The sequence below is a fragment of the Cyprinus carpio genome, chromosome B1 (genome assembly GCF_018340385.1).
Source record: "Cyprinus carpio isolate SPL01 chromosome B1, ASM1834038v1, whole genome shotgun sequence".
NCBI lineage: Eukaryota > Metazoa > Chordata > Actinopteri > Cypriniformes > Cyprinidae > Cyprinus > Cyprinus carpio.
In genome coordinates, this window is record NC_056597.1 from 18,477,645 (window position 1) to 18,504,037 (window position 26,393).

At 33.8% G+C, this 26,393-nt stretch overlaps 1 protein-coding gene across 4 annotated transcripts in view; it reads right to left on the reverse strand.

The window, feature by feature from the left end:
* Positions 1 to 26,393, reverse strand: part of dachb (dachshund b) — a 33,496-nt gene that overhangs the window by 2,278 nt on the left and 4,825 nt on the right. Inside the window, exons 2-11 of one of the 4 annotated variants that reach the window (XM_042716871.1) lie at positions 15,244 to 15,359; positions 9,802 to 9,921; positions 5,312 to 5,431; positions 4,854 to 5,023; positions 4,033 to 4,117; positions 2,627 to 2,698; positions 1,247 to 1,377; positions 969 to 1,116; positions 731 to 868; positions 575 to 640 (exon numbers count right to left, since the gene is read on the reverse strand). In XM_042716871.1, coding sequence (XP_042572805.1) covers positions 575 to 640; positions 731 to 868; positions 969 to 1,116; positions 1,247 to 1,377; positions 2,627 to 2,698; positions 4,033 to 4,117; positions 4,854 to 5,023; positions 5,312 to 5,431; positions 9,802 to 9,921; positions 15,244 to 15,359 — 1,166 coding nt within the window. Of the gene's footprint in view, positions 1 to 574; positions 641 to 730; positions 869 to 968; positions 1,117 to 1,246; positions 1,378 to 2,626; positions 2,699 to 3,966; positions 4,121 to 4,853; positions 5,024 to 5,311; positions 5,432 to 9,801; positions 9,922 to 15,243; positions 15,360 to 26,393 lie in introns of all 4 variants that reach the window. The other 3 variants (XM_042716869.1, XM_042716870.1, XM_042716868.1) reach the window with 3 other exon arrangements.

Sequence of the window (26,393 nt, forward strand, 5' to 3'; positions counted from 1 at the left end):
GAGAGTGAGAACGGCCAGCTGCAGAAACAGATAAACGGGTGGAAGGGCGGCGCTGGAATATTCATGCGGTGAGGCTTTGCTTACACAGGAACCTTGCAATTAGTCCCCAGTCTTTTGATTCATCTATGTGTTTATTTGCTAATGGTTTCACTCCGAGACAGAGGGAGCCGATGATCTCATCTGTTTGGAGGACACGGGCGAGTGACACACAGTGTTGCTGAGAAAGACTGATGGAAAGGGGAAGTGAGGTCAAGACAACAAATCTGAATAAGCCACAGCTGAAACTGTGCACATCCATATACATACACACTGTATATACGAGTGTGTTGATAGGTATGTTTTGTACAAGGACTTTTTTTTTTTTAACAGAGGTTAATACTTTCATTCAGCGAGAATGTGTTACATTGATTAAAGACAAAAAAAAAAAAAAAAAAAACTTTTACATGGTTACAAAAAATATATATTTCAAATAAATGCTGTGCTTTTGAGCTTTTATATATAAGCATATATATTAGTACTATTTCTATTTCTATGAAAAAGGCCAGTTCATCTAGGTTTCTATTAAATTTAATACCTTGCAACAAGCAGTTGTCCTCTGGGCTTCTGCATCGCTCCGTCTCCATGTCCAGACTGATTGGATCTATGTTAACAGACAGCGACAGCTGACAAAGCCTGCTGAAAGACTATCGGCCTGAATGAAACTCTCTGAGTGTGTGTGAGAGCGTCTCACCGTGTGTGAGAGCGTCTGATGAGGTGGCCTGCTGTAAGGCCTGCTCGATCTGCCCTCTCCGCTTGGACTCATATTCCAGCGCCTCCTGTAACCTCCTCTTTGCCTTCTTCTCCTTCTTCAGACGTCTCTGAATGGTAGCTGGAAGAGAAAATATCCATGTGTAAACATCAAATAGAAATAGACGATTTGTGTTTTTTTTTTCAGTTTTTCCAATATGTATTACATCGCAACATTTCACCTCGACTGTGTAGCTCAGAGGTGAGCTGTCTCTCTAGACTCTCCCTCATCTCTCTCTCTCTGTACACCTCCATCTTGAGCTCTCTCCTCTCCTGCTGAAGCTGTTTCTCCTGCAGACGGGCGTTCTCCAAAGCCACTTTTAGCAGACCCTGAAACACATGTCCGCATGTTATTGATGCTGAACTTGAATGTATGAGAGAGTGTGTGTGTGTGTGTGTGTGTGTGCGTGTGTGTGTGTGTGTGTGTGTGTGTGTGTGTTGCATTTCTTCATGGCTATACCTGGACATTAGTGAGCAGCGTCTCGACGGAGGAGAGGCCGTCTGTGAAAAGAAGGGACGCAGGAAAGCCAGAGGATAATGACTGAGCTGGGATCTTCTCAAAGATTGTTGGTTTCACTGCATTTTGTTCAACTGTCAAATAATAAACACAAAGGGATGAATTCAACTGACTGTTAAAAGAAAAGTTTAGCTATAACTTTAAATTCTGTCATTTACCTCATACAGGGTTATTAGTTAACCAAAACTAAAATCATAAAAAATAACATGGAATAAAGTAAATGTTATGTAAATTTGCAGCTAGTTGGCAAGGAAACATTTCTCATTTTCATTTAGTTTAAACTGATGTACTACAATTTAAACTTAAACTGATATAAAAATTAATTAAAAAAACTATATAGACATTTAAAAAAGATATTAAAATTATAAGAAAAAAAAAAAAAAAAAATATATATATATATATATATATATATATATATATATATATATAAAATTGTAACAAAAACTATACTAGCGTGTCAATGATACTAAAATAACACTAGCCTCAGATGTGATATATAAGCTACAAAGGAGGGTAAGATTTTCAGCAAATAAGAACTTTTTTTTCTTTTTGAAGAATATGGTTAATATATAGTTATACTTTAAATTACATCAGTCAATAAATCTACAAAAAAATCCCTGTTATTTTAGCTTTTGGTTGTTTTTTTTGAGTGAAAGGTTTTTTAATGTTTTTGAAAGTTAATTGTTTATGCTCACCAAGGCAGCATTCATTTGATTAAAAATACAATAAAAACAGTCATATTGGGAAATATTATGATTTATAATAACTGTTTTAATATTACATTGCATTTAAATGTAATTTAATCCTGTGATGGCGGAGCTGAATTTTCAGCAGCCATTACTCCAGTCTTCAGAAAGTTCAAAAGAACAGCATTGATTTATAATAGAATTTATTGTAACATTAAAAAAAAATTCTTTACTGACACTTTTGGTCAGTTTAATACAACCTTGTTGAATAAAAGTATTAATTTAATTTAATTTAATTTATAAAAAAAAAAAACTCTCACTGATCCTAAATTTTACAAAAGTACAATCTGTATGTCGATTTATGCTTTTTATACATTTGCTAGTAGAGGATGAAGCAAGGCATGAGCATATTATTTTAATTGTTTTGAGATTACTTGTATATAGAAACTAGAATATCCCATTACAACATATAACATATCATTACATCACCCAACTAAACTCAATGCAATATATTGGCTCTGTGCAATAACTGAACTATAATGAGAGCAGAAGAGGTCAGAGGAGAGGCTTTTCTGTAATGTTATGTTATATTAAATTTTATTTTTTATAAAATTTCGTTTATGTGGAGGAAACTCACCCCTGTCATTGGAAAGTCTGTTCATATGCAGAGTTGAGTCTGTCTCACTTTGTTCATCATGAACATCATATCCTACAGAGAGAGAAAGAGATATATAAAGACAGCAGATAAATGAAACAAGAAGTTTCAGAGAAGCACAGACTATTGCCATCATATATTGCTTTGTGCTGTTATTGTATATGCAGCAGAGTCATTGCAAGCCTTGTTGATTAGTTTAACTTTTTTTCCTCAATGTAAATCATATAATGTTGTTTTCTATGGACATTATATGCAAGATATTATGAAACAACAGTAATATCACACTTCAAGATGAAGATGCTAACCACAGTAACTGGGTCTTTGAAAAATACACTAACATTCAGAAACCACATATGGATTGGTTTAGCACATTGTGTTTGATAAGGTGTTCCAGCTGGACTACAGGCCAATGACAGGCTCATGTTCAATTACATGGAAATAAAATAAACAATTGGGTATTACTGATAGCTTCTAATGCTTCTGTCTGAAATATATTTTTTTAATGTTTTACTCATATGCCACGATAATGTATTTGAATTACACTACCGTCCAAAAGTTTGGGGTCAGTAAGATTTTTAATGCTTTTTGTGTTTTTATTTTCAGGATTCTTTGATTCCAACAGTATTAACTGTGCAAATATCCCGCCTTTTTGGCAAAGGCTATTTAACTCCGCTCAGACTTTTTGACACGATTCACCCGAATTCAAATGTCCCTTTTCACATCTCATATCACATCGGAAAGGCATTTATTTTCAATAAAAATGAAGGAAAATAATCGAAAAGTTGAAAATGAAGTATCAGGTAGGTGTAGGGAGGGCTTTACTGTCCCAATAAGTCAGCATTCATTTAATAATTTTAATAAAACTTATAATTTACACTCAATACGTTATTATTGCATACTGTTTTGTAATGTACTTCAATACTGAGGTGCAGATATTTGCCATTATTTGCAATAAGTAGTATGAATAGCAAATTTTTTTTTTACAAAGTGTAAATAGAATCCATTGCTATTTGCACAGTGTAAATACCATCTATCACTAAGAAAATATGATTTTGCATTTAGTGCAAATAGAAATATTTTGTAGCCCTTTACTGTCAATTTTTGTCAAATTAATGCATCCTTGCTGAAAAAAAAAGTATAAATTTCTTTTCCCCAAAATTTTTTTTTGGAATCACCCCAAACTTTTAGTGTATGTTCATTTGTGAGATTCGCTGAGCAGAGATTGATGATTGTTTAATTTCATTTTAATAACTGTAATTAATTTCACGCTATTATGTTATTAATTCAACTGACAGCCCTACTTAATATGCAAACTCACTCACTCAAACCCAAGGGTGTTTTTTGAGGAGAGTGTGTGTAAGGCTGTGTGGGGCTGCTGGGAACTGAACTGGTTAGTTGAGGTGAGGGTTCAGTTTTCTGAGGAACATTCCCATCTACGGATGGTGTCAGAGAGGGGCTCTCGTCAAAACACTCCTGCTGAAGTAAAAAAAAGAGAGTTCAGTCCTGCAAACCTAAATAAACTCTGCCCACATGATAACACATCTTCATTGGCCCAGTTTATCTGAGTCAGCTTGCCTTAAGATTCATATCATCATGAAGGATTTGTCATAGAATAAAAACTTTTTTCAGATTCAGATTTGTAGTAAGGCTAGTAAGCTATGGAAGCTTGTTTCTGCCACAGGATAAAAAAAAAAATTCCCTCACAATTCTGCTGTTATATCTTGCAATTCTGAATTATTTTTGTGAGTAATTATTAGATATGAACTCAGAATTGCTGAGAAGAATAAGTCACAATTACCTTTTTTATTCTCATGCAGAAACCAAAAAAAAAAAAAAAAAAAAAGATTTGCGAGATGTAAACAATTGAAATGCCAAGATGTAAACTCAGAATTCCAAGAAGAAAAAAAATTATAATTCTGAGATAAAAAGTAGCAATTACCTTTTCTTTCTTTCTTTCTTTTTTTTTTTCATTACGTGGCAGAAACAAGCTTCCATACAAAGCTGTGATGTGGAACATGGTTAACAACCTAAAACAGGTCTCTGAAAGCCACCTAACCTTTGATTGACCCCTTTGGACCAAGTGGACCAGCAAATTGCCTTAAATGACTCAAATAAATAAACTCAAGCTAGAATTGTGTGAACAGTCCCTGATGACCTTGCAGCAAAAGAGCTGTGTGTTTCAGTATCTGGTGTGTACAGTATGTCCTACCTTGATGGCAGATGTCGGCCGGGAGACGGGGCTGTGCACCTGTGCACTGGCAACCATGTTGGCAATTGTATTAAGGTGGTTCATCTGGTTCATTGCCATGGCAACAGAGGCGGGAGGAAGTCCAACAGGAAGCAGGGGATGGGGCATCATCATGAAGGGCAGGTCCAGTCCTATGAGAAGAAGAAAGAAGTATGGAATAACTACATAAATTTAAGTCAGTCTATCACAAAAATCTATTGGCTTCAGATTAGACTTGAAATTTAGTCTTATGGGCTATGGGCTTTTGCATATTAAGCTTGAATGCTCCAGTCCCCATTAACTGTCCCAGTAACTGAAAATAGAAAGGCATACAGGTTTGAAACAACTTAAGAGTGAGAAGCTACTGACAGAATTTTCATTTTATATTGAATGATCTCTTTAAACACATCAGGGTGTGAAAGTGAATGGTTAATGCTCACTGTTGGCCAGTAGATGGGTGTGTTGGAGAGAGTTGAGCTGAGAGTTGTTCAAGCTGTGCTGTGTTTTCTCTGAAGCAGGTGATGAATGCTTCTCTCTCTCCCAGGACAAAGCGCTACATCCTGTTTAATCATAAAAGAAATGAAATATGAAATATTCACAATATAGGTAGTTTGCATGCATGCATTTAGGTTTCAACATAGCCAACATATAAAATAGCTTTTATATTTGAACATACATTCATATTGTATTAATATATATCTTTATATTTTGCAGTGTCTAAGTTTTTGAAGTTACATATAGTTTAAATGTTTATTGATTTCCATATTAATATATAGATTTGTATATGTACTGTATGTAAAACATTTTATCAGTTCAGATTCACAGATTCAGTTGTTAATTGATTCTAACTGACTGAAGCTAGTCTAAACTATACTATGACTAAGCAAAACAAGATACGTTAAATCTATTAAAATACACAATTATAACAATAAATAGAATTTAGTAACATGGGTAAAATATATACATATATACATAAACTGTATTTTGAAATATTTGTATGGTTTTATTTTTTTTAAGTGGCTTTAAACTTCATACTGACACCTACTGGTGTGGATGTTACTGTAGAACTATCCTATTCACAAGCATTCTTGAAACTAAAAATAACTATGACTAAAGTTTGTATAAAGTCCTATTCTTTGCTTTAGGTTAGCTTTAAGTGCACATTTAACCACATACTGTACACATTCATACACAGATATGCTTAGACAAATTAACTTAGAATAAAATCCCCCAAATTAGTGAGCAGAATACTATAGAATGGGCATATCTCATTATTTTGAATGAAAAAACAGAAAAAATAAAATGTAAGTTGCCCAGCGACCAGCAGCAACAATGAACTGAAATGATAATCTATCATCAGCATTCATGTCAGTGCCATTGGGAGCAGATGGTGTTTAGGTGGCAGATCTGTGGCGGAGGAATCAATGATAGCGCAGGATGAAGTCAGTCCCCTTAAGAATATCACATGCTCCAACCAATAAGGTCTTCACACGACTGGACAAAAATAACCTGATTAAAAACAATAAGCTCCCTCATTACAACACAACCCAACACTGCAGATACATTACAACACCACGGCAGCTTCGCAACCTGGGCCCTTCATCATGACATAAATACTGTACAATAGAGCGGCCATCTGTGCGACAATCTGCACGTCCGTGGAAATCAAGACTAGTGTCAACACAAGCTCACATATCTTGTGGGACTGGAGTTCTAACGTAAGTGAGAGGGCGCTAATTCACAGTAATCAGATGGATGAAGATGGATGAGAGAAGGGAAAGCAAGAGCAATCAGAGACAACAAGGGCTGCAGCTGTGCTGCGAAACACACACACACACACACACACACACACACACACACACACACACACACACACACACACAAAAAACATGCACACAGACACACACGTGCATACGGTATATTCTCCTGTGTCAAGTACTCAAATAGAAACGGCTTTCAGCTTTTGGTTGGATGTCTGCTTACTTTGGATCACTGACATTCTGAAAGGAGCTGGTGTAAAGAGAAATACACTGTAAAATGGTTTTTGAAAGTTGTAACTAAAACAAAGATTACTGGAGTATGTTTTACAATAAATTACTATTTCACTCTTTATGCTTTAAAATTCAATGAGTTATTTGTTGTTTTCTGTAATTATTTTTGAAATTTACTAGTAATTTCCAAGTAAAAGAAAAATGTCCGAGTTGTTTCTACACCATTTTTTTTTTCATTGTACGATGGCAGATCTTTCTGTGAAATGTCAACGTGAAATCAATATTTTCTTTTTTAAATAAACATTCCTGGTCTTATTATGTGTGATTCATAAGTGCATGTTATTCAAGATACCTATTATTTTGCGCTTGTAATTTTAGACAGATAATTTTCACCTGATATATAATGAAATAGGCCAAAAGTCCATTACATTACAAAAAAAAAAAAAAAAAAAAAACAATGCCATAGAAGAACAATTTTTGGTTCCACAAAGAACCATTCAGTCAAAGGTTCTTTAAAGAACCATCTCTTTCTTACCTTTTTATAATAGGAAGAACCTTCTTTCGCCACAAAGAATCTTTTGTAAAACAGAAAGGTTCTTCAGATGTTAAAGGTTCTTTATGGAACCATTTAGACAAAAAAGGTTCTTCTATGGCATTGTGAAGCGCCTTTATTTTTAAGAGTGTGCAGGGACAGATTAGACTTGTTTTATGTGGTTTCTTGCACACTACTGTTTTATGATAATAAACAAGCTTTTACCATAAGCATAATTTGTAAACTAATACATTTTGATGTTTGTGTCACATAACTAGCTCCATGTGTATGGCTTTTTGATGTAGTAAACTTGCTCGGTAGCTCACCTGGTAAAGCACTGCATTTTTGATGTGGAGCAATCAAGTATTAGTCCAATGAGCCAAGAGACTCGATAAAACGGTTCCAAGATTTGTAGAAGCCAGCTAAAATGGCATGGTTGCTTTAGCAAATGCGTTTTTATCTCACGTTTATTTAGTTAACACTATAGGTTAGGTTTAGTGTATGTGCTGTTATGAGAAAAACTGAGCCATGATGACAAGGTCAAAACTGTCTAATGAAAATGGTCATTGCTCACTTTTGAGTATTTTTGGCCAGTAATTAATTACAGTGATTTGTATCCTAGTAATTAATAAACACCAGATGGTCAGCTTGTGTAGACTGTTTGATCAAGTGAGAAATGCTTTAAAAGTCAGCTAGAAGAGAATTGTGTGTTTCTACATGTTTGCTCTCACCAAAACAAACACACACGCATTGGCTGCACAAAAAAAAAAAAAAAAAAAAAAAAAAACACTACAAAACTACTGATTTAAACAGCATCTTAAAAATGAGGGCAACTTCAAACAGACCAGATGAGAGGGAAAGGGGGTGGACGGGTGAACATACAAAAATGCTGACCATATGCTCACAGGAAAAGAGGGGCAAACAGATAATGTGTGAGTTACATTATACACGAGTTCCCTGCTAAGCGCACGCGGACGTGAAAACAAGCACACATGTGCTTACATACACCCGTATGCACACACACAGTGCACACCTGTTTCTGTTAATGCAGGCAATCACCCGTATGACAGGTTTCGGCCATCTCGTTAAATAATGCATGGAATTTTTCTTTCAACTTGTCAACGCAGGGGGAAAAAAGTATCTCTCGCTGCTTCTCTTCGCTCTTCTGATGTCATCCTTGATGCTGATTTTCCTTGACTGCATTCCATCTTTCTGATGAAGGCCATTTTTTCTTCTCTCCTAAATTCTGCTTGTCCACAGCTGTTCTCTCTAGGAATGCTGTGTTCTCGTCCTCCTAAACTCTTGTGAGAATGGCTTTTGAAGTCCACATTATCCATGTTAGTTTTAGCCACAGTCAGTATATGGCTGCTGTGTTTGAAGAGTTTTATGTAATGCCTAAAAAATCTGTCTAGCCGAGTGCAAACACTAACAGGAGAGATATGTTACTTTTTGTTGTTTGAACTTTCTATTTATCAGAGAATCCTGAAAAAAACACAATAACAAGAATTATTTTTCAGCAGCAAATCAGCATATTAGAATGATTTCTGAAGGATCATGTGACACTAAAGACTGGAGTGCAGAATTAAATAATTTATTTTTTATTAATCATATATAATGATGTTGAAAATTCAGCTTTGCCACCACATAAATATGTACAAGGCTACATTTTAAAATATATTAAAATAGAAAACATTATTTTAAATGTTAATATTATTTAATATTATTACTGTTTTAATGGTGTAGAATTAAATAATTTAATTTATATATATATATAATTTTATTATTTTATTATTTTGTGTATTATATTTTATTTTTATGTATTTCACATTTGCTTTCATAAAAACAAATATAATAAATATAAATATAAATACTATAAATATAGAGATTTGTAAATATAAAATTAAATAATAAATAAGTTAAATCAGAAAAGACACATAAGGCATATAAGTTGCACACTTTTGAAATGCTTTGCATCATCCTCAAATTGTGTTTCTTCTTATGCATGTACACACAAAAATACTGTACAAATGCATTATCCATTTACACGTTTTCTAATTTTACTTGGCTTGTATGCACACACGCATAGGCACCCCTGCAGCAAATGTCTTGCTTCATCTCAAGGGCTGGTGTACTATTAACTTTTCTTCTGTCTGTTGTTGGTCTTCTCTAAATGCACAGTCAAGCAGCAGTCATTAATGTCACCATTAGTCTCTGTAAACCAAGCACAACCCTGCAACATGGGCCCCCTGAGCGAGCTCTGTGATGGGGCTCATCTCACCCAAAAGGCCTAGTTTACTATTGCAAGGCCATCTGTCTGGCACATCTACAGATTGCACTTTAAGCAAGCTGCCTTAAAGGAACACAAACACACATTAACAAACAAATCGTGTAAGCACAAGCCCTGTACCTGTATTAGTGTTGAGCTCATCTGAATCGAATTCTGAGTCGTCGTGGGTCTTGTGTAGATTCATCATCATCTTCATCTTCTGCATCTTCAAGGCTTCAGCCATGGCAGCTGTTGTTAGACCTGCAATACATTCAAGAACAATCACAAACAACTGTGTACACACACAAAACACTCCATATCTCATTGGTTTCTCACATACAGCAATGAAGTAATTAAATGGAAACACCTTCAACTGTGTTTCCTCTACAGTTTTATTAGCCATATCAACAATCTCAAATCTCAGTCCCAAACTGAGCTCAAATTTGCCATGATTTTCTCTAATCAAATGGCAAAAAAAATCAAGATTAATTTTCCATCCAAATCTATTATGCAGAAATAAATAATTGGTGAAAAGTTTGTGACAATAATGCTTTCGAAGGAAGTGTCTTATGTTCACCAAGGCTGCATTTATTTGATCAAATATAATATTTAAGCACTAATAATAATAAGTAATAAATGAGCACCAGAATATTAATCAGAATATTAGAATGATTTGATAACTTAAGCAATCACTGCAATAAAAAAAAAAAAAAAAAAAAAAAAAAAAAAAAAAATCAGCTTTACCGATACAGGAATTAATTACATTTTAATATATATTCAAAATAAGACAACAATGAAAAAAAAAGCCTTTACTTCTTGGTTTTGACTATTTTAATACACTGGTTTCAGGCTGCTAAGAGATGTGCTATTTATGAAGCACATTAGCCTAAAAGTTACAGCAATAAATTCCTTAGTTGACAGTAAATGGACGTTGTCATCAGCAGCAGGGTTTAGTCAGAGCAACTGGAGGGCCACAGTAAGATAAGGCCTGAATAAGACCTAAGATAAGACCTGAATTAGCTCTCTGTTAGCTGAACTGCATTATTTATATAAGCATATCATGGAAGCAGTCCAAGAAATAGCCATCTGCCAATCAATCACTTTACACTCCTCCCACCAGCAGCACAATTAGCCAGGCAAAGAGCTCTGGCCTTGGTTTCCCCTGGATGCCATCAAAAGAAAAAATATTGATTAGCGACAGACAATCAATTCTCTGGACTAGTGATTGATGTTAAAATTGCTGCCTCTCTCATTATAATTAAGATTTTTCATTACACAACACTGTAACTCTAAAGATGTCCCTTGTGTGTGTGATGGTTTGTGTGTGTATGGTTTGCATATGTGTTTGGGTGAGCGTGTGTACTGTATTAGACAAGGGCATGATTTTCCCTCACATTGTGACAAAGGAGAAGAAAAGTGCAGGTGAGGCTGACTGCTGATAAGGAGAAAAACAATGGACCATTAACACTCATACACACAAAGAAACAAGTAAAGAGCGGCATATTCCCTCAGGAGAGCATTGGCTGCTTGGCTAATCATGACTTTAACATCTCTATGTAAATGCTGACTGTCTAAATCTAGTATACAGCTGTTGCATGAGCTTCGCTGTGGACTCATGGGAAAAACAGTCTTCAGAGACTTAAGGTGAGTTACTTAAGCTGTTTAACAAGAAGGAAAGCGATCATTCATGTGAAGTGAGATTGTCCTGAGGGGGGAACTCTATTCCTTGAGCTTTTACGGTATAGCAGAAACAAAGTCACAGCCACACAAAAGGAGAGAATAGTAAAGATTATATGAACATTTATACAAAAAACATGCTTTTAAAAATGAGCTGTGAAACTATATAGGAGTAGTTCCTCCAAAAAAACATGTATTGTCTGTAACTCAGTTACGATACAAATAAGAGCACTGTAACTTAAATTTCTCTTTTTCTTATAGAAAGTTTTCAGATGGTTTTGGAGGACTTAAAGCACACAAGTTACACAGACTACTTTATGGTACTTTTTATCATTTTTTTGAGCTTGGCAATAATGCAAATCACAAGGTTAATTTTGTTATGTAAAAGAGCAACTTGGACAATCCGCTAAATATCTCCATTTGCATTCCATATTTAAGTTTGGAATGAAGAATTATAATTTTTGGGTGAAATATTCCAGGTACAGAGAAAACGCTCAGCCATAAACACAAACATATACTGTATTAAAAAGTTTGGGTCAGTAAGTTTTTTTTTCTGTAAAGAAATGACTACTTTATTCAGCAGTGATGCATGAAATTGGTTGAAGTGACAATAAAGACATATATCATGTTGGAAAATATTTCTACACCAAACAAATTCTGTTCAAGTTTTCTGTTTTCAGCACTGATAATAAGACATGTTTTTTGAGCAGCAAATCAGCAAATTATAATGATTTCTGAAGGATCATGTGACACTGAAGACTAGAATTATGATGCTGAACATTTACTATCATACATTTTGAAACCTTCAAATATGAAACAGTTTTTTTTAATTGTAATAATATTTTACAAAATTGCAATTTTTGTCTTTATTTTTTTCTCAACAGTTGCATGCATGATGAGCATGAGAAACTTTTCAAAAACATCTCATAATAATAATAATAATAATAATAATAATAATAATAATAATAATAATAATAATGAATGTAGCACTTTAGTATAGGGACCAATTCTCACTATTAACTAGTTACTTATTAGCATGTTTATGAATAACATACTGGCTGTTTATTAGTAAAGCACATACAGTACTCCTCATGACCATATTCTACATCCCTAATCCTACCCAATACCTAAATTTACCTTACTAACTATTAATGAGCAACAAATTAGGAGTTTATTGAGGTAAAAGTTGTAGTTAATGGTTTGTTAATGGCCTTTAAATAAAGTGTGACCATTAAATTTTACCAAACCCAAACTATTGAATGGCAGTGTATATATAAAAGCCTTTTTCATTAAGGTAGCTTGGAGCTATTGCATGTGTGTAAACACATCTTTATAACCCATTAAATGAAACTTTAATACTTGTATCTCCCCCCTTTTCTTTCCTCTGCTCTGCATCTTTTGGCACCACCCCCTGCTGTCTGTCATTGCCCTAAGTGACAAACAATCCAGAAAATTCCAAAACATGCCAACAAGGCCAGTTGTAGATTAAAGAATATGAAAATGAAAGATTTAAATTAATGTCAGTCAAATTTAACTTAACTAATCTGAAAGAGAAAAAAAAGGTATCATATTGAAATCTCTGACATTTGATTGCACTGTATCTTGGCAAATCTGAGCCCAGTTTGAGACATTGTACAGATCACTTCTTAAGCTCTAGAGAAACTGAAATTACACTTGTCTTTTTTCTCTCTCTCTCAGGTAAACAATCTGAAAAGCATTTTAGTTCTTGTCTAAGAGAAACAACTGAGATATTAAACTCATTTCTGATTTTCTTTCTTTTCTAAGCAAACAAAATGCAAAACAAAACTGTCATGCAGCCATTGTGTTTTCTGGCCTGTTGTATGTTGCTGTTAGAATATAATCAATGATTCCCTCACCATGTTTTATTTTTTTACCCAACTGTCATAGCCCGAAACATTGACTGAGTACTTGGCAAATCAAAGCAAACTGCTCTACTCTCATTCCTAACGAGTCCTGACATCTGGCACTTGATGATGCCAAGACTCTAAGTGACATCTCCACGGTAACTGCTCAAACACGGCAGAATATCACTGCAAGTCTAGCGCATCCTCCATGGTGACCCCACAACTTTGTGTGTGTGAGAGAAAGAGGGAATACTTTTTGCAGCACCATTACTGTACTTATACACATGCTGATTTTTTTTACCACAGTGAAACGGGTTATTATTGTTTACACTTACACTGGCCTCATCCTATCTAAATAAAGACAGGGAAAAGAAAATCATATTCATATGATACACAAAAGCTGTGTAAATAATGTAATGTGTTATTACAGTTAGATAAAATTAAAACTAGCACTATTAAAATAATTTTAGTCAATTAAAGCCGTAAATTGAAGCTGAAATATAATATAAATATGAATATTAGATGATAAACTTGATGAGAAATGTTGCCTTGGCAAATAGGTTAGATAAAATTGGTTGAACTAAAACTAAAAATTAAATAAATAAAATATAAAAATGAATAAAAATAAAGCAAAATAAAAATAAATCTCTCTCTCTCTCTCTCTCTCTCTCTCTCTCTATATATATATATATATATATATATATATATATATATATATATATATATATTATATATATATATATATATATATATATATATATATATATATATATATATATATATATATATACACACATATGTGTGTGTGTGTGTGTGACCCTGGACCACAAAACCAGTCATATTTTTTGAAACTGAGATTTATATATAAATAAGCTTTCCATTGATGTAAGGTTTGTTAGGATAGGACAGTATTTGGCCGAGATACAACTATTTAAAAATCTGGATTCTGAGGGTGCAAAAAAATCTAAATGTTGAGAAAATCGCCTTTAAAGTTGTCCAAATGAATTCTTAGCAATGCATATTACAAAACAAAAATTAAGTTTTGATATATTTACAGTAGGAAATTTACAAAATATCTTCATGGAACATGATCTTTACTTAATATCCTAATGATTTTTGGCATAAAAGAAAAACCGATAATATTGACCCATACTATATTTTATTTATTTATTTATTTATTTATTTTGGCTATTGCTACAAATATACCCCAGCAACTTAAGACTGGTTTTATAGTCCAGGGTCACATATATATATAAAATACAGTAAGACTAACTGTACTTATTGTGACGGTTGAAACTTTACGTCTTAAGGCTAGTAATCATAAACAATTATTGGTATAACCGTATATGGGATCACAGTTTAAAAAATAGGTCATAAAAACTATGTTTATGATGGTTAATGCCCAGGTATTTTGAATCTGAGGTGGGAAAATATGATTTCTTGAAAGTTACTTTTTCACGTGATAAAAAAAGTTTTTAAAAATACAGTATTAAAAAAATAAAAGTTAATTATATTTTCCAGACATTCTCTGGCAAAAAGTCACTGTTTCCTGAGAATTAGCCATAATTGTCTAAAAGTGGGAAGGACATGTCCCCTTCCAGGTATAATTATTGCTACACTCCTGATTCTGGCAGACATAAAACATTTCTTGGGGCAGATTTCAGCACATTTTCAGCATCCACCCTTCCCAATGTGATACAGTAGAGATGAGAAGCAAGGACGGGGGATGTGAAGCTTCTGGCCAGTGAGAGGAAGAGGGAAATAGAGAGGGATGAACAGATGGATGAGTGATCCCGCTGGGGTGTGTCATTCATCACTGTCACCCGTAAAAGAAGGTGCATGAAAGATGACCGAACAGAGCGGCAGAAAGGGAGAGAGAGAATGAAAGATGAGCAGAAGGACAGCAGAGAAGGGGGTGATTTAAGCATATACTTTTCATATGTTGAAGGGGGCTGTGAGTGAGTAAATTGAGGCTCATCTAAATTTACAGCACACAGAACGTGGTGAAAAACGAGACGGGTGTTTGTACGTTTGCGTTTACCTGTGGGTGACAGCAGAGCTGGAGACAGAAGGCTGTTTGCTCTGTGGTGGAGGATTCTGGGGCTTTCTTGCACACCAGCCCCATAGGAACGCTTCGGTGGGCGACCTGGACGAGAGCTGTGAAGGGTGAAAACACACATTAGTATTGTGCCCATCATGAAGGACAACAAAGACATTGAAAATTCACATACATTTAAAGCAAAAAAACAACAACCTTTTTTTACATTTTACATTTACATTTAATAACATATTAAATATAATAATACTAATACAAATTTGTTTAAAAAAGAAATAAAAAATAACACTTTTAATTTGAATTACAGCATATTTAAAACAAAAATTTTCCATAATGCCAAAATTACATAACATGATCACTGCCAATGGCACAACTGATAACGGTTTTGCATTAAATTTAGAAATCTTCCAAGTATTTCAACTGCCCCCCCCCCCAAAAACCCGAGCATGATTAAAAAATAAAAATTAATAATTATACACTGCCTCTCAAACTCTTATACTCACTAAGGCTGCTTTATATGATCAAAAATACAGTAAAAACAATAATATTGTTTAATTTTATAATAATTTGGCATAACTGTTTTCTGTTTTAATGTTTTAAAATATAATTTATTAATGTGATGGTAAAGCTGAATTTTCAGCAGCCATTTCTTCAGTCTTCAGTGTCACATGATCCTTCAGAAATCATAAAAAATATGTTGATTTGGTGCTCAGGAAACATTTAATTCATAGGGCTGAAAACATTTTGTTCTGCTTAATATTTTTTAGCAAACTGTTTTTTTCTTTTTTTTCTTTTTCTTTTCGGGATTCTTCAGTGAATAGAAAGTTCCAATGAATAATAGCATTTATAGCAATAATAGCATTTATTTAAAATAGAAGTGAAACATATAAGTCTTTACTGTCATTTTTGATCAAATTAATGTGTCATTGCTGAATAAAAGTATTTATTTATAAAAACATCTGTTCAACAGTAGTGTATTTACACTTAACATAAACTTGAGTTTCTAACTTCTGGAACTGGAAAGCTGCAGACTGTTCAGTAAACTTCAAAATGGATGCGTTTGTTTTTCCCAATAGCTCTTCAGTTGCTCTTACATTGCTCTTTGTCCGTCACCTGTCAATCACAGGATATGAAACAGCGAAATAGCCAAAACAGACTATACAGACTGTCCAGTCAGTAAGGGTGATGGGAGGTAACAGGAGGAGAAAGAGAAAGGACAGCCGGTAGCTTTTCTTGCCTGTCTTGCTTTTGTTTATAACTCCAAAAGTTCATCTCAGGGGTAGAGACACAATCTCTGAGCAGTCAAAGGTTAAAAGACACTGAGGGGCTTTTGCCCTGGAAGAATGTGGAAGAAAAAAGAGAGGGACCTTTAAACAGAGGCCCGTGACTGACAGAGAAACAGACTGAGTTTAACATCTCTCCATTGATTTATGTGGTAATGGTAGACGACGACAAGAATGTGATCTGTCCTCTGATACAGCAACAACCATGAACCCATATGTGAATAACAAATAAATGACATTGACAAACAGTAAACTAAAGTGAACCAGTAGCATTTTTATTTGAAGCGGGGATATTCTACACCTTTTATAGCACTTTTTTATTTTATTTCTTCCCTAATGTTGTGACTGATATCAATTTAAATCAAGGTTTATTTTTTAATTTTTTTGTGAGTTGGTGGTGAATTTGTTTGAATACATACAATCTGGATATGTAGCTAATGAGACAAATTCATACAAATTTGTTACTAATTCAACAAAATGGAAATTTGCACCAATTTAGTCAAGGTTGCCTTCACTGTAAAAATAAATAAATAAATAAAATCTGTGACATTTATGGTAAAATACCGGCAGTTGTGGTTGCCAGAATTTCACCGTTAAAAATATGGTAGCAACATTTTAGGCTTTACAGATTTAACTTAAATTCACAATAAAAAAAATGTATTTTATTAACTGATGTAATGTTAATAAACCAGCATATTGAAGTACTAATATCTGTTTTGAACCACTGTAATACTGATAACCACCAAAAGCAGGTGGTGACGAGAAAGTCACATGATGAATCAAAGCTCATCACAAACAGCTCTTCCAACAGCTGAGAAAGGATATACTGATATATACTGTATATATAGAAGGCGCACAGTGTCATTCACACAAACACTGAACACCATCATAGTAACACACATGATACTGAAACAATGCAATAAACATTAATTTAACAACATTAGATATAAGATAAAACCCCATTGTACACAACTGATAAGAAAAATTAAGAAGAAACAGTTATTTCAACAACAAAAAAAAAAAAAAACCCATAAAATATGAAGTGTCATGCAGGGAATTCTGGGAGTGTCAATTTAAATTTTTTCACTGTAAATTGTACAATGACTTTTTCTTTTTCACTTCCAAAAACCATAATTTTTTAACAGTATTTTACTGTAAAATTACATTAAATGTAATTACAGTTATTCACCATATATAGTATGGAAACTTACTGATAACCAATTAACAGGTTTTTACTGTCACATTTTTACAGACTTTTACTGTTAATATCACAATCATTTTTTACAGTGTAATTCTGAGTGTCAATTTACACTAAGTGCAAATAGTTCTAGTAGTACCCAAGTTCTGCTTTTTGCCAAAACTCTTTCTTGTCCCTTTTCACATCTCAAATCACATTGGAAAGGCATTTCAAAAGTCGAAAATGAAGTATCAGGTAGGTTTAGGGTTAGGGTTAGGTGTTGGGAGGGCTTTATTGTCCCAATAAATCAGCATCTTTAATTTACACTCCATACGTAATTATTGCATACTGTTTAAGTGGTGGTAAGTGGTATAATTAGCAGAAAATACTGCTATTTTTACATAGCGTAAATAAAGCTATGGCATCTACTGATATTTGCACTTAGAGTAAATAGCATGTATTGCTATTGCTAATTGCCACTGCCTTTTTAATTTGCTGATGCCAAAGACTAAGGTGGAAAAACAGGCTGATAACTAATTAATTGGCTAAGTTTTTTTTTTTTTTAAGTACATAAAAAAAAAATTTCCACACAATTTAAAATAGTGTTAAACTTAAAAAACTGATAAACAACAACTGGATAGGAAAGGTTGACAAAAATGAAACAAACCAAAAAACGCATACAATAATTTCGGACTCAATGTGCAAGGACCTTTACAGTAGTACTCAACACTAAGACTAAGACTGTCAGAATTTCAAAATCCTTCATCACTTGAATTAAGATTATAATGAATTAATTTTAAACCACAGCCACCACAAAATCAGACATTAGCACCTCTTTTTACTTTGAGATCATTCTGATTTTAGATTTTTACATTTCCAGCATTGGAACACAATCAACCAATCAAAAGCATCAGAATAGCTTCACTTTACTAACAGGCCTTTAAATGGCCGGAAACATTGTGCACATCAAAAACAGACAAAGCAACAAATTAACATTATTCAACATATCCTTACTTTTTGCAGAAAATATTCAGATGTAAGTCCCCTTTGTAATTGTTAACATTCATAAATAACTGTAATTTAATGACACATTTTTCAGTAACTGTAATGGATTACATGGATTAATAAAATTTTGTAATGCCATTACAAGTAGCCTAGTTACTCCCCAACACTTCTAAACTTGTGAATGAACTGTTTAAACTAGACATTTACATTTTCTGAAGGAAATATGAAAATATCTGTGCAAAACTGTCACGATTCAAAAGAGCACACATTCAAGTCTGTGTATGATTCGGATCCCTCTTTCAAAAGTCTATGGGATCTTTAAATTGTTTTTATTGGCTTCCAGATCACTTCGAAAAGTAATAGCTCAGGCTCTCCTCAACGAGCCACACAATTGTGCAATTATTCATGTCTGTATGATAAACGGTGCAGGGCAAGTTAGGCACTGAAATGTAATACTCTAGCATTTTAAAAGAACACGGAAAATCCTGTTTTCTCTGATACGGCCCCTTTGAAATCTCAGAGTATTAACAGAGGCTCAGCAGCAGTTTAGATTTTAAACAGAGTAAATTTAATAAGGCAATGCGATTTTGAAACAATAAGGATCATGTATGCTTTTTGCACGCTTAATTAGTTCGATGCCTAAAAGAGCCAGAAGCATATGCAGATGAATCCCAACATCCTGGTGTGCAGGCACGTGCACAGGTAGGGCACAACCATACAACAACAAACCCCCTTTTTCACCCTAACCTCCGAATAATGTTTATACATCCACTAACCCGCTGTGTCAGCCTAACAGGAATGTGTGCAGTGTGTGTGGGATGGTGTGTTGATGTACGGGGGTGTGAATGGTTTCCTCTTTCTTAAAAGCACAGACAAAAGGAAGAACGCTGTTTACAAAGCTTACAGTAATACAGCTCTTGGAGACGCTCATTCATTGATCTCTTGATACCACTTCTCTCTCCCTCTCTTTCTCTTGCTCTGTCTTTCAGTGCACACGCACGGAAACACAAAAAAGCTAATCCAGATCTACTGACAACAGAGCTTTTGTTCTGTATTATCAGAGAGAAAAGAATCCCTCTCTTTTAGTGAACGACAGGATGAGCCACTGATGGAAGCGATGCAGTCATGCAGAGGTCACTGGCACACACAAACTCTCAGAAAAATAACTGATTGTAGGCACTGGAAACACACTGGCTAGACAAGCCTGTCATGCAAATATCATGGCGTCAGATAAGACTGCATTTCTGTAGCTCAACAGGTAAAGCAAGATGCAGCAAATGCCAAGGTCACGGGTTTGATTCACAGGGAACAAAAAGAGTTGCCACATTTGCATTTATAATCTTATACGGATTATAATTAATAAGCCGATTATGTCTAAAATCATGTAAACATTTTTAACCTCACCATAGCACTCTTTGAAATATTTTTGTTAGTGAATTAAACATTCTATGCACATATACATTTTACAGATGTCACAAAAGTTCCATGGTGAGAAACTACAGTAAGTTACAATATTAAAACCTTTTTTTTTTTTTTTTATAAATCTGAGAATGAATCTAAATGAGCAAAATATGAGCTTCCTGTCCATTCTGATCCCAAAGATTTTTTTTTTAAAAGGCGATTTAAGTAAAGATTGACCTAGTATTGAATCTAACCATGAGCACTGCAAATGTACAATTTTTAAAAAAACATTTTTATTAGAATAAATAATTATGTTTGAAAGTAGTTTTAGTAATTTCTCAGTGAAAATACTACAGCAATTTAAGTGTTTTTGCTGGCGTTCATGTGATAAAAATCCCACAAATGATTTACAAAATAGTATCTATTTTATTAATTTATTAAGAATATCATGATTTTCTAATGTGATGCTTTGTATTTATTTGTGATACATAAGATAATGTTTCATTTGTTTGTATATAGTCTTTTTTTATGAAGCCAAATTACCACAGTAGTGGAGAATAAATTATTATCTACTCTTATCTAATCTAATTAAATATGTTCGCTCACATAGTACAGCAGGGCTATTTTATATAAGATCTTAATGATATTTGCTGCATCACCATGAATACAAAAATAACAATTGATTGTTTTGTATACTCTAGAGTGTAGGTGAAAATATTATTACATTTTAGCAAAGACAAGCTCTGCATATAACACATATCAGACCACACCCAAGAGTCTGTTACTATGGAAACCTGTTCTCAATCAATACTCTGTCATCGACTATGATTGGTGGCAGATGGAGGACAAGGGAGGATTCCCCCAGAGATCAAAGACATATTACTAAAGCTCAGGCTCACAAACACACACACTAACACACAGTTCAACAACTATTCATTTTGTAAATCACACACACACACACACACACACACACACACACACACACACACACACACACACACACACACACACACACACACACAGAGAGGGTAGCGCTGCTATTTATTGCTGTGATAGATATCAGACAGCTGTCATAGGCGTTGACCACAGGTCTCACTGCAGTTCCTCTTTACATCCATAAATGTTTACTAACTATAACTGTTAAGGTGAATCTCTCAGAATCATGTCGCAAAATTGGTTCACATTTCACCCCAAAATTTACTTAAATAATATAAATAAAATAAGCATATTTGTCCAATTTTAGGACCATTAAAAGTGTGTTTAAGACCATTAAAAATGTTATCCAATATTGCTTTCCATCACATTTAAGCATGCATGTATTGTAGTAAAAAAATGTGTTGTTTTATAACAAATCTTATTATAGCAAAAAAAAAAAAAAAAAAAAAAAAAAAAAAAAAATATATATATATATATATATATATATATATATATATATATATATATCAGAGCTAATTTTATTTTAAAATAGCATTTTTATTTATTTTTTTTTTTTTTTTTCACTCTGAGTATAAAATAATGTTGCAAAACAAGAGCTTAAAGATACAAAGAATATCACTTTCTTGTTATGTTAGCAAATATTGTTTTATTAGAGAATTTTTTATTTTAATATATTTATTTTCTTAAATCATAAAAAAAATAAAATTAAAAGAAATCACAAGAATCAAAATAAAACACTTACTAAAAAGATGAAATATTTGTTAACCTGCATATCATGAGGAACATTGTGAACATTAACCAATGTCAAAGAACCGTGAACATGCACTTAATGTGTTACTTAATTATTAATTTATTACTTTAAAATCTAAGAGGGTACTTCAAGTAAATATATTAGGTGAAAGAGATAAGGCTGACAAAAAAAAAAAACACTTTGGGAATTCCTGCTTTGCATGTAAAGTACTTAATTTTTGGAATCTGATTACGTAATCCAGATTACTGTACATGCAATCAGTTACTACCCAGCACTAACAAGCTATACAATACAATATCTCCCTGCACTACGGTAGATACTGTGTTGCAAATATATTTAAAATTATATTTATATTTTGTTGCTTTGCTTTGTTGCATGATGCACCTCAACTGACATGTTTTGATAAAACAAAGCATCTGTTTCTTTGTTTTTTTTCTACTATGAAGTCATAGTGCTCAGGTCTGGAGGGAATCCCTCCCTTTATTGATTGGTCAAGGTTGTCGTCTTTACTTTCTTTCTTTCCATTTGAGCTTGGTATTGAATTTATGTAGCCCTTTGCCTCTTTCTTTGCTACTATCAAGTATGATAATAAGGATAGACAGGCAGCACATACATAAACAAATGCTCTCTCTCTCTCTCTCCCTCTCTCTCTCTCTCTCTCACACACACACACACACACACACACACACACACACATACACATACACACAAGCTTAATCACACCTTCACACACCCATTTATACACACATACACAATGACATCTATTGACTTTCTTCTGAGAAATACAATAGCCCCATCTTTCTCTGGCTGGTTTTGTAGACCACAGACAAGCTAATTACAGTCTCTCATTTTCAATTGAATGAGAAGAGCAGAAGAGGAAGGAGATGGCAGAGAAAACATGGAAAAGAAAAGAAAAAATGGCCATAACAAAAAAACAACAAAGAGGAACGTATGGGAGAGAATGAATTAGAAGATCACAGTGAGACAATCTGAGATTCTATATAATTTGAGACAATTTGAATTCTATATTTTAATATTATTTATCTTGATATTATATATATTTCAAATAAAACAATTTTGTATTTAAAAACAATTAGAATTATAAAATTTTACAATATTTTCAAAACATATATAATTGTGCATTTAAATGAGAGTATGCATTTTGTAATGCATTTTGAATGCTGAGTATGAAAGCAGAGGAGGAAATGGACAGAGCGAGAGAGAGAGAAAAAGAGGCAGAGTTTATCTGCTGCTCTGTTGCTTCACCACACAAAGACTTCATTCATTCTCTTTCTAAAAAGAATCACAGAAGCAAACAGAAAACATAAATGCTGATTTCTATTCATAGAGTGAAAGAGGAAAGGGGGCACAACAACTGGTGGCTTAAAGCATTTTTTATTAATGCTTGAATAAATAAAGAAATGTCTTTAAAGGACAAAATCACCAAGCGAATATAGTTTATGAGTGTTATTTGTTTTCATAACACGCTTATGATCTGCTCTAAATTAGTGAACTGTGTAAACATATGTTGGAACTTTCAATTTAATTCCATTCTAAAAGGTACCAATAAAATTGTCTAATTGTGTCAATTATGATTCAAATTGCAGATAGGTGGTTGCTGGGGTTTTCTGTGTGGTTGCTAGGTGGTCAGTTTTTGCAGTTTGTTTAAATCACAAAAGTATGAGAAATTGTAAAAGTAACGCTTACAGTACGTTAAGCAGGCATCACTAATGAACACAATTCTGCACTGACTGCTTGCCAGTTTCTGCCTCTACCACATGAATACTTCTCCTTCTCTCTCTTCCTCTCTTCCTCTCTTCTTTCTTTTCCTCTTTGCCTCCTGCATATTAAACCATTTACTTATTCAATTCTCTCTACTTCCCCCCTCTCTGTCCTTTTTAGATAGAGGACATATTTGCAAGCCAATAAACAATCCTCTGTGTGTGTATGTGTGTTGGGAAAGTGTCAAGTCAGCACAGTCAGGGATGACACCTTGTGATCGGTCAGAGAGACGCGAGCAGCATTCTCAAAGGTGCTACAGGGTGAGAATAGAAAAACTGGGAGAGTGAGTTACAATACAGCAGACAAGACTGAAATAAAGCAATAGGCCATGAGAGACATGTGTTACAGAAATTTTAACATGATTAAATGGTTTTCTTACACGACAAGAAAATTGATAATAAACTTATGCCAGGAACACATGCATGAAGTCAGGATCGCTGTTCTTCTCACACTACATGACTGTCTGTTGTGTGCATACTACATGACGGATCAGCGACGGGGGGGTCACACATTACCCAACTTTTATGTCTTTATGCTGATTAACAGCGAAAAAGAAAAAGGAAAAAAGAAGAATATAAAGAAGAGGATGGTTGCTTGCAGAAGCCATACTTGCTCATGTTCTGTTGCAAGACTTTCCCCTAATAGCTGGTTGGTTTCGTTTGTGGCTTATAACTCTTACCAGCAGCTATTTGCACTAAGAGTAAATAGAGATAGAGGCTATTTACACTAAGTGCAAATAGCATATTTTATTAGTGATAGATGCTAATTACACTAAGTGCAAATAACACTGGATTCTGTTTACACTAAGTGAAGCAGTATTTTCTGCTGTTTCACAAGTTCACCTGCCCATCCAGTCCTGATGGTTAATGGTAAACAAACTTGGCTTGCTGTCCTTAATGGAGGCTCAAACCCGAGGCTCGGCTTGAGCACCGAGTTCAACCCCCCATTTGGTACTACCTAGAGGGCGAAAGACGACAGAAACAAACGAATAAATGTCTATTTACAGAAAAACTGAAACAATTAATACTCAAACAGAGCAACTAAAAAAGGCTCGTTAATGATGATTGACAGGACCGAATAACTACATCCCTCCCGAACCTATCGAACCTTATCTGCACCTCAGTATTGTAGTACATTATGAAACAGTATGCAATACGTATTGTGTAAATTAATATTTTAATTCAAATTATTAAATAGATGCCACCTTATTGGGACAATAAAAGCCCTCTCTGCATGTACTCTAACCCTACACAATAATTTATTTTTTAACTTTTAATTATTTCCTTCGAACTCGGGTCGATCATGTCCTTTGATATCTATGCCTCTGGAGCTGTTGTTACACGATCTTCTTTTGTAGTGTTGACTAGCTCACAAGTTGGTTGGCAGAGTTAGTGTAAATAGACTCTGCCAACAAGTTGGGCTGTTTGCACTTAGTGTAAATAGACACTGGGGTTTTTTTAAATTCCTATTGGAAAAATTTATGAGAATAATACATTACTAATACTAATGCCGTTAAAAAAGTGGGCGGACACTGTTATAATCTAAAGGGTAAATAAAGTGTCATCTTATGTGGTGTTGCTGAACAACTCTTCCCTCAAGTAATTTAATACACTGTGGCTTGATCAATTAGATTTCAAAAAAAAAAAAAAAAAAAAAAAAATCTGTTAAAAGAATGCAGAAAAATGAGAAAGACTTTTCATGCTCTTTTCCCTACAATGACAATAAATGAGGAAAGAACATTAATAAAGCACACTCTTATTCTTATATGTGACCCTGGACCACAAAATCAGTCATAAGGGTCAATTTTTCTATATTGAGATTTATACACCATCTGAAAGCTGAATAAATAAGCTAGGTTTATAAGGTTTGTAAATAAGGTTTGTTAGGATAGGACAATATTTGACTGAGATATAATTATTTGAAAATCTGGAATCTGAGGGTGCATAAAAATCTAAATATTGAGAAAATCCCCTTTTAAGTTGAAGTTTCTAAATTAAGTTCTTAGCAATGCATAATACTAATCAAAAATTAAGTTGATATATTTGCAGTAGGCAATTTACAAAATATCTTCATGGAACATGATCTTTACTTAATATCCTAATGATTTTTGGCATAAAAATAAATATTCCAGGGTCACATATTGTAAGTCCTCTGAAGATTTGTGCGAGAAACACGCCAAAATGTAAACAGTTATTCACTGAAATACTTGATATATAAAAAAATAAAAATAAAAAAATTATATTTTCTTCTTTCAAACATTTGAAAAAAAAAAAACGTAATTATTCAAAAAAATTGACCAATTGTTTATTTGATTTTATTAATTTAACCTTTATTTAACCAAAAAAGACTCTCTGAGATTAAAAATCTCTTTCACAGAAGTGTCCTTGCCAAAATGGACAGCAATACAATCAGTTTCATCACAAATTTACACAACATAAACAAACTAAGAACATTTCAAACAATTACATATGTGTGCGTACATACTGTATAAAAAAATACTATAATTGTATTCAAAACAAGTGATGAAAAAAATGTCTCCATTTTGGTCATATACGTTAGATGTGGAAAGTGACGGTGACGGTGAGTGATCAGATTTTCTTAATTTTGGGGTGAACTGCTCCTTTAAAAGGAAGGCAAAAGAAATAAAAAACAGGCTTTGAAAGATATACTGTCAAGCTCCACTTTGTCATTTTTGTTTTCTTCAAGCCTCTAATGGAGAGGTGAGTAGGAAGAGAGGGCTTATCATGTGTCTAACATCCATCCATAACATCCACACCTCAACAGGAAAAAGCGTGGGGAG